The 10,228-nt window shown below is 35.8% G+C and overlaps 1 protein-coding gene across 1 annotated transcript; it reads left to right on the forward strand.

Moving 5' to 3' along the window:
* The first annotated feature begins 661 nt into the window (after positions 1 to 661).
* Positions 662 to 9,677, forward strand: fbp1a (fructose-1,6-bisphosphatase 1a). The gene is made up of 7 exons (XM_051895065.1): positions 662 to 1,041; positions 5,317 to 5,479; positions 6,195 to 6,287; positions 6,394 to 6,534; positions 8,005 to 8,142; positions 8,332 to 8,451; positions 9,028 to 9,677. Exons 1-7 carry the CDS (start codon positions 872 to 874, stop codon positions 9,214 to 9,216), a joined length of 1,014 nt encoding a protein of 337 aa, XP_051751025.1. The 5' UTR covers positions 662 to 871; the 3' UTR covers positions 9,217 to 9,677.
* The last annotated feature ends 551 nt before the right edge of the window (positions 9,678 to 10,228 follow it).

Genomic DNA, 10,228 nt, shown 5'->3' on the forward strand with positions numbered 1-10,228 from the left:
TTCTCATTATAAGGAAAATGCTGAATATTTACAGCATAAATGTTTTTGCAATGATAATTTCCTATAACCACGTAGCTCTGACTGTAAATTGCATATAGTCCACTACTTAGCCTACATTTCTTACTATCCATATCAGACAAATGTCTGAAGTATGTTTCAGTATATGTTCAATCTTTTGCATACATGAGCATGTGTTTTATGTGTTGGGGGAACTATTTTAGTTGTTTGTTTACCTCTATTTTAAGATGAACTGAACAACAACTGAGTAAAATAGGTAAAATTATAATAGCTCTCTAAATCCAGCCAATAAACCAGCCTGACCAGTATGTAAGACAAACTAAAACCTACAGTACAAACATGGAAGACTGAAGACTGACTTCCATTTATAGTTGACTTGACCACTCTCTGAAAAATATTCAGCAACTCTTTTAGACCATTCAAACTCAAAAGGAAATTTTGGTAAGAAATATTACAGGTGGGATTAAATGAATTAACAGAAGAACCTAAATTCGCCCTAAAACTGCCGCTACTCGTATACTGTAGTAATCTCAGCTCGTCAGTGGGTCAAGCCCATAATCATGATGACACAGCAGAGATCAGGCATGAGGGGGGCTTTCATTCACTCCCCCGTTTCCACAATGCAACATTGTTTTGAAACTTGCACGCAGTCAGTCAGTCACACCTCTGAGCCTCTGGCTGTGCACTTTCTCATTGGTTTAGCTCTCCATACACCCCTTTCCAGCACCATTTCCGCCTTCATATTTTTGTTTCCTCGATTGAATGAGTTGCATGAAAACATATTATTAATACAACAGCGAGATTTTTTTCTTTCTTTTTTTAAATCAGCAAGAAGATCTTTAAATCTGCAGTCATGTCAGACCGGGGATCTTTCGACACTAACGTTGTGACTTTGACGAGATTTCTGCTTGAAGAGGGCAGAAAAGCTAAAGGCACAGGCGAGCTGACAACACTTCTGAACGCGATGTGCACGGCTGTGAAAGCCATCTCGAGCGCTGTCAGGAAAGCAGGTATCGCCCACCTGTAAGTATTTCTTGTGCACACCTCTGACAGGATCGATTGGAACTCCAAAAAGTTTGGGTTGCAAAAAACATTAGTTGCAAAAACGAATGTGTTCGTTTTAGTTTAAAAACAATGTCCATGTTGTATTTCATTGCTATATATATATATATATATATATATATATATATATACCCACAACGTGAACGTGATTTCACCAAGTACAACATGTTACTGGATCAGTATCCTTGTTGATCTAGGAACAACATTTTAATCAACCAATCACATTTGAGGGACAAGTTTAAGCAAGTACATGTAACGTGTACACGGACACTGTAAAATAAGTGTTATCAAAGGTTATATAACTTTTGATAAGTGTTATCAAAGGTTATATCATTTTTGCTAAGTGTTATCAAAGGTTATTTGATCATTTAATTTCGTATTTTGAATGGAATATCGAGAAATGAAAAGACGGCTCGTTTATTCGTTTTTCCATTTAGTTTAACAAACGGAAAATGAGATTTTGGGCCGATTTCTCATTCTTCGTTTGTGATTTACAAATCGGTTTATGGCTTTGATATTTCATTCTCGCATGTGGGCGGCGCTGAAACGCCCCTTTCATCTGATTGGTCAAACCGCGCCGAGACAGAGCGCATTTAGTATAATCTGAAAACCACGCCCACCGGGGGGGAAAACAATCCAACCGTCTCCATTGACTTAATTTGTATTGCGTGAGGCTGCCTCCTTGTCATTTCTGACTTATTACAAAAAAAACAGAACAATGCCTAAAAGCTGCTGTGTAACAAGGTGTAAATCTAACAAGCTAAAAAACATACGTTCCCCTCCAATGTAGTTCTTATAGTAATATAACCCCTTGTGCTCTGTCTCACTGCCTGTATCCACTTTTGTGTCCTTAAACATTCGTTTTTTGGGGTCGACAGCTTATAAAAACTTAGTTCTGGGTTTTTTAGCTTGTTTGCTGTACACCTTGTCACATAGCAGCTTTTAGACATTCTATTTTTTGTTATAAGCTAGAAATGACAAGGAGGCAGCATCACGCTATATAAAGTCAATGGGGACTGTTGGATTGCGTTGTGAATTCAGTTCACGCGGAAAGAATGAGATAAAAAAAAAGATCATTGAATCAGTGAACTCGTAGGCTGCTGAATACCTGACAAAATTAGCAGGGTTGGACAGCAACAATAGGCTATTATAGGTCTTCAAATGAAATACAAATTATGAACAGGAACTGTAATGTTAAAGTTATAGGCTAGAATACAGTGTCAATCTTTGGTTATAAAAAAAAATGTTGTTAATAGTTTACTTTGGATTAGAAATACAATCCAATAAAAATAGCAATTATATAAATTGTGATATGAGGAGATTTTTTTGCAGTGGTTCAAATTATTATCAGTGTTAAACAAATAATCAAAAATTATTTTGACCATGCTGATTTAAAATTAATCGAATACATTAATCTACAAATTAGGCTACATTTAACAGATTCTGTCATATGTGGAATACAACTTAAAATCAACCCTCTTAACATTGTATATTAATTAGATAGCACTTTTTTAAAGTTATTATCGTTACATTATTAATTGGTTGATGTTTCTCTGAAGTTTGCTAACTCCTTTCAAGGTATTGTTTATTCCCACTGCTTTATGCATTTAATGTTTGTCGAGCAAAGCTCTGGTAATATTTTTCTAAGTATTTTCTTTTATTTTGTTTTCATTTGTCATGAGCTCTATATTTTAAGATGTACTACTAGGTGTTGATAATAAATCACATTCAATTAAAGTAAATGGCATGTCAGGGGTGTCCTGCTCCTGGAGGATCAATGTTCTGCAAAGTTTAGCTCCATCCAAACATACCTGAACCAGCTAAACAAGGTCTTCAGGATTACTAGAAATATCCAGGCTACACTGTCAGGAAAAATGGTACAAAAGCTGTTGCTGGGATGTTTCCATTTAAAAGGGTTCTAATATATACCATTTGGGAATGTACACTTTTGGTACCCAATATGTAACTTTAAGGTACTAATGTACACTCTAGATGTACCTTTTGATAGGGCACCACTCCAGTGACAGCTTTTGTACCTTTCTTCTGAGAGTGTAGGCAGATGTGTGAGTCAGTCAATACAATGTCAAATGTAATGTGCAAAACATTATTTTATTATAACAACAATGCATGCAACCAAAACTGATCTTGATTTGAATGGGAGATTATATAAAAATGCTCTGTTACATATTTTGTCAAACAAACAAATAATCAGCTACAATGCAAAACACACACAGAAGTGAAGGGGTGACACCATAACACATCCACGATGGAGAACACACACACACACACACACACACACACACACACACACACACACACACATAACACCATGTTCAGGTTTGACTGTATTGTGACATAATTGCAAAAAATGATACTTCAGTGATCATACTTTGACAAAGATAAATTTTTAATGTTATACTAATGTCTAAACACAAATCTAAATGAAAAGATAGGCTATCTATAAAAATACGTGGAAATGGCAAATGAGCCCGTGAGTGATGCACTGCAGCCATCTAGTGGCTGTTCTTGAAATTTCATGTTATTTTAATTTTAAATGTTTGTTTTCCAGTAAATGGCAGCAATCTTCCACTAAACCATGACACAATGTCCACGTTATCTCCATGAACAAAATTAAGAAATTAAATTAGATATAAATTATTACAAATGCAAACGCATTATAAAAACACTATATAAGTGAGTGATATTACGTAAATTTAAAAACCAAAATACATTATCATACATTACATTATGAGCTCTTCAGTTTGCAAAAATAATGTTGCACTTGCATTCAATTACGGAGAGCACACACACACACACACACACACACACACACACACACCTGTGATCTCATTAAAAGGCGAGTGGGAAATGGACATGTTCTCATGGTCATGTTTATCATTGATTTTTACGTCCAATCCTTGTTGCCCATACGTCATACAGTAAACATTTTACTTTTATTCATATTATATAAACTATTTGCATTGCATTTATCAACCTACTAAAAAATAAAAATAATAGGCCTATATAATACACCAAACTCCTTGTTAGCATACTGTATGACTTGTGATCTCTCAAGTGTCGTACATTAGAGGCGAAGTTTCGCAGCAGCACTAATTATAGTTAAATATAACACATTTCTGATTTGTCAGCAAGTGGTGGTTCGCGTGGCGACAAAAACTTATAAAACGGGATGATTCGACAATGCCGTACCCACTATTTATGGAGTACCTCAGGGATGACGTGTTTTTGTAGGCCAACCCGGAAGTTAGCGGCGCACAGGTTCCCTCGATCGAAAGCCTATGCATTTTTCCCATAGACTTTTGGAAAATCGCAAAAAATAAGCTCTGCGTTTAACCAAGGGCTATGACACTTACACGTTTTGTCTATCAAGATAATCTTTACAAGTTAACACAACATTTATACATTTTGAAGCCTAAATACAGTCGTCAGATATAAAAAGCTAACAGTAGGCTATAAACGGACTACAGCACACCATGGTCGCGGATCAACGTCACCACCACCAAGCTTCCTCAAACTTTATTTAGAAAACAACTTTATTTAAAAACATGCTCGCTGATTATGATCTGCGCTGTGTATGAATACTTATCCACTTTTTCATGAGAAATGCTGTCCAAATGTCCTGTTTGTCATGATGACGTCTAAAGTCCCCGCCAAAGGAAGTAGTCCCTTTTAGCAATTTGTTAGCAACCGCCATTTTTAAGACACAATAAAGGTTTAAAAAAACACAAGTGGGTTATAACTGGTGTGTTTTATGTCATAGATCAAAACGTGAAAATATTTAGAGGCTTTGTTAACCACAGACCTTATTTCAGGCGATTTAGCAAAAACCCATTGAAACAACCCATTCAGGGCGATGGAACCGGAAGTCCTAAAATGCTAACTTGCTTCCGGGTTTTGCCTACAAAAACACGTCATCCCTGAGGTACTCTATTCTAAGGCCGTCCTGAAGACGGCGCGGTTTGACCAATCAGATGAAAGGGGCGTTTCAGCGTTTATTTTTCCCTCCCTCTCACACTTGTGATTAATATGCATTACATATATTATGTTTGCAGTATCACATGAGCAAACAGTGCTGGTGTACTGGAAGTAGTGTGATATAGTGTTATGATATTTTATACAACACTTCTATAAACAACCATTGAGAACCAATACCTAAAAACTAATTTCAGTCCCTCTGATATGATTCAACTCATGACTTTGAAATATTTCTGGCAGGTATGGCATTGCTGGAAACACCAATGTGACAGGTGACCAGGTTAAGAAGCTGGACATCCTTTCCAATGACCTCGTCATAAACATGATCAAATCCTCATTCACCTCATGTGTACTGGTCACTGAGGAAAATGACAGTGCAATCATTGTGGAGCCAGATAGACGGGTAAGTTAATACTGTAAGTGTATAAACAATTTATATAAAAATATATTTTGTTTAATGTTTTTTTCCAAAATCATAGCCAATGAGTTCACCGTAACTTGTCACATTCTATTCCAAAAATGGAAAAGTGTGTGTTTCAAGATAAACTTGCCTTTCCTGTGCAGAACTTAGAGACCTAGTCAGATGACTCTAACTGATTTTAGCTGCTAGAGATGGATGCTTATATGAATCATATCTTGTACGTAGTGATATTCAGGCCTTTACCTGCAGTGTTGGCCAGAAACCCATCCTGAATCTAATCTGACATTCAAGAATAGGAAACTGAGAGACATTTCCAGTCCTGTATATTACACACAAATCTTAAAAATCATGGAAATGTAATTTTGAATGTAAATGTTTCTAGTTCTCTGCTCTAGAGAACATTGTGAGTTTAATTTCTATAAAAATCACTTGTTAAACCCTTATCCAGGATTCATGAATAACTAAAAGTCATGGAAATACATTAGTCAAAAGAACCCTGTTAACCCTGTAAGTTAAAATCAGACGTATATATATATATATATATATATATATATATGAGATGATTTTTTAAGATGACTGAGGATTTTGGAAAGGTCAAATGTCTTCATATAATAGAGCAACATCATTAAATGGCTGTGATGTATGGCAGCTACTTCAGTAATATTTATTTAACCAAAGCTTCTTGCATGTGTTCAAGGGTAAATACGTGGTTTGCTTTGACCCTCTTGATGGTTCATCCAACATTGACTGCCTTGCTTCAATTGGGACCATCTTTGCCATCTACAGAAAGGTATGACTGAATATATTTAATAGATATGCAAGTATACAGCCCATGACAGTCCACATGTATTCCACCCTAGTATCTGAACACACTTTAATGACTGCTCTGTTCACAGTGCACAGACAGCGAGCCGTCTGAGAAAGATGCCCTGCAGCCTGGTAGAAACATAGTGGCTGCTGGATATGCACTGTACGGCAGTGCCACCATGGTTGTCCTCTCCACTGGTCAGGGAGTGAACTGCTTCATGTTAGATCCAGTGAGTGCGTTTTACTTACACAATTTTTAACACATCACTTTTGGGATCATTTAGCAGTGAATCAGTTGGTATCACAGTTTATTCAGTCTACACAAAACAAGCTAAGAATGTGTAATACATGATATGATTCATACAGCTAGGAGACATAGTTTGAAACTGTTTACACTCTTAGAAGAAAAGTGTCTATAGAACACTTCATATGCTTCATATGTGTATAACCTTTTAGGGGTTCCGATTTTGGGATCATTTTATGGATTTAGTTTTAATTAATTAATTAATTTTTGTTTATTTATTTATTTTATTTTTTTATTAAATTTTATTTATTAAACAGCTCATAAACATACTTTATCACTAGAAAAAAATTGAAATAACCCGCTGAAAGTATTATGCAATAATTTAAAGTCCCACTGCAGTCAATAATTTTATCCCTTAAAACTCATCAATTTGATAATGACATATTTAAATGTTCTTTTCCTGTAAAAAAAAAAAAAAAAAATTCTTCATGCCTTAAAATAGCTTGAATGTAACTCTACACCCTTGCTTAATGAATACACGGACCATGAATATGCAAATAAATCCCCGCCTCCACTCAATCGCACCAGATCAGACTACCTGATCCACTCGGTCAACTCTACTGTAGTAAACGCTGCACATGAAAATATAGGTTTAATTCAGCCATGTATGTTTGAACCAGAAATTGATTCCAAATAAGAAGAGAAAAAGCAAGTTAAACAGGCTTGTCTACAAGTCGATGTATCAGAAGAGTAATGTATGTTATGTATCGCTCTCCACAACGTTGGACACATAATGGTAATTGATATGATTGATTAGCTATCAAGCAGCTAATCATGTGTTGCTAATGTTACAAAAACAATGTTACCGTTTGCCATCTCAAAATCAGACAGCTGCCTTCTAAAAATTAGCATCCTTAGTAATGCTCTGAACATCATATAAAGTCAGTAGAGAAAAGCCCCGCCTTCATGACGACAGGATTGGTTATATGTTTGTGACCGTAGGAAACAGGGCCGTTTCAACCCGACACTGCAGTTTCAAAGAGAAAATACTTAGCAGTGGTGTTGACTGATGAATTTGCTCATGGTTTGTCCACATAGACATATAAACAACATGACAAACTTGATTTTCACCTCAGGGGGTCTTTAAGGCATTTGTACTTATATAGAACCTTTTTGTCATAAAGCATTCTTTAATATTGGGTCAAGAACTCTACTGTTCTGTATAGAACCCCATTGAACCTTTATTCTAAAAGTGTAGTAGTTTATCATTTTTTTAATTTTTATTTTAATGGCTGCCAGCTTGCCCCAATTTAAGATGTTTATTAGTGTAAAATGTGTCTATTTTTAAATGAGGATGAATCTAAGTTATTTCTGTGGTAATTGAGAGCATATGTCAGATGCTGTGCATAGACATTAAGTTCTAAATAACACATGCATTAATGAATTTAAATGTCAGGCTATTGGGGAGTTCATTCTGGTGGACAGAGATGTGAAGATTAAGAAGAAGGGGAAGATCTACAGTCTGAATGAAGGTTATGCCCTTTATTTCGATCCTGCCGTCACAGAGTACCTGCAGAAGAAAAAGTTCCCAGAGGTACAGTATGCATTTTTTCATTAAAAAAAAATATATTGTTCCTAATCATATAAAAGCTGAACAAACGTATACATTTCAAATACACATTGATCCGATTTGCAGAACCAAAAAAGCAAAAACATGAAACATCTGAAAATAAACATTGATTATTTTATATCATCCATATAATAACTATAAAAATGTGTTCAGGATGGCAGTGCGCCATATGGAGCCCGTTATGTAGGCTCAATGGTGGCAGATGTGCATCGGACGCTTGTTTATGGAGGAATCTTCCTTTACCCTGCAAATGTGAAGAGTCCCAAAGGAAAGGTACTTCTAAACATACAGTACATTTAAACATTGTTTCATGTGACTTTGTTTATGTGCACACCAATAAATCAACTGTTGAGCTTTTTTCACATATATACTGTCATGTATTCAGATAAATATAGTCATATATTAATTTAATGATGTTCATATAATCACTTAAGAGTGTCCTGATAGTTTTGGGGACACTGCACTATTTAATAAAATACAAGAATGAAGTGAAGACATGAAAAGTATATATGACCTTTGCTCCAGTTCTTCTGTTTGGTGTCACATCTACAGGCGTGTCAATGTTTGTTCTCTCTTATCTGTAAGACCTGAACAAGGATCCATTCCATTATATTATACTTGTGTAAAACCTTTGTGCCATGCTATCACTTCACAGTATCATAATTCAAATACCTTAGTGAGAAAGCTTTTATTGCTTCACTCACTTGTGTGTCTGCATTGCTGGTCACATCCACAATAAGGCCTGTAGAGGGAGCTGTAGCAATAGGAGGAAGCCATAACTAAATGTTATTGGATGAGTAATGTGGGTGGGACTGGTAGAGACTTATAAAACTCTTTCACCCTCTTCAGCTCAGACTGCTCTACGAGTGCAACCCCATGGCCTTCATCATGGAGCAGGCCGGAGGAATGGCCACCACAGGGACCACCAACATCCTGGACATCCAGCCCGAGAACATCCATCAGCGGGCACCTGTGGTGATGGGCTCCCCTGATGACGTCCAAGAGTACATCTCCATCTTTCAGAAACACCATAAATGAAGACCAATAGTCAGAATGTACAACTCTGAATAATAAAGAGGATATATAATACTTGACACTCCAGAAAAAGATACCAAAATATATTCTAACTTTCAAAATACCTCTGTAATGTAGATCTAATTTCTATGAAACCAAATGTTTTTTATACACTTTATACCTCCATAAAGAAATATAAGAAGTATTTTAGAGAACACGGACTAAGCAGTGATTATTTTTTTACTGAAAAACTTGAGACCAAAACATTTACTTTTAGAGAAACAGTGTTATCTGCACTAGACAATCTCTGTGGGTGTTATTGGCAGCTGAAATTATTGTTCACCTAAAAGACAGAAGCAAATTCATGAGGATGATTTGAATTTAAATTGATCACATTTCTCTCTGTACAGATCAAATAATCACTTGTGCCTTTATTGCACCCTATTAAGGGAAGCTGTGAATAAAGTTCTTGGCAAAACAAAAGACTTTGTAGTTGTTGCGTCTTTTCTTCCCTATTGTGATGTATATCCGAGTGAAACAGCTTCTCGAACGAGATAAAATGTGAGTTTGTCCATGGGGAATTGATTGGATCATTGAATTGTTGTGGTTTGCTATTGCTGTGATCTCATGTGAATGACAGAGGTTGTCCCACTCTTGCGCCAGTAAACACGTCTTCAAAGAAGAGAAGAGATGTTGGTGCAAGAGGGAGGGGAAGTTATTTTGAATAAAGATTAAGATGGCACACAAATAAAAAAAATAACGTTTAATGTGCACGGATAAATCATTTATAATAAATACTGCTATATAAGTATTGTCAATTTTGATTTCATGATGACTTTAAAGTATGTAAATGTTTTAATTGTGTTTCAGTAAGTCTCTGAGAACACTTTAATATTATTTGTGAATGAAAATGGCTACTTTTCCTTCGTCATACTCAATGTATTCCTCAATGTATTGAGATTTAAATATACTGTACAACAAGTTTGAGCAACCAAATGAAGAGCAGATGACCTTTTCTGTAAAGGCCAGTAGGTGC

Source organism: Ctenopharyngodon idella, chromosome 5 (assembly GCF_019924925.1).
Source record: "Ctenopharyngodon idella isolate HZGC_01 chromosome 5, HZGC01, whole genome shotgun sequence".
Taxonomy (NCBI): domain Eukaryota; kingdom Metazoa; phylum Chordata; class Actinopteri; order Cypriniformes; family Xenocyprididae; genus Ctenopharyngodon; species Ctenopharyngodon idella.

Bases quoted from the DNA above. Each gene is read 5' to 3' on its own strand.
- fbp1a (XM_051895065.1), top strand. From the start codon at position 872: ATGTCAGACCGGGGATCTTTCGACACTAACGTTGTGACTTTGACGAGA. The intron at 5,480-6,194 runs GTAAGTTAATAC...CATGTGTTCAAG, and splicing joins TTGTGGAGCCAGATAGACGG to GGTAAATACGTGGTTTGCTT. The intron at 8,143-8,331 runs GTACAGTATGCA...AAATGTGTTCAG, and splicing joins AGAAGAAAAAGTTCCCAGAG to GATGGCAGTGCGCCATATGG.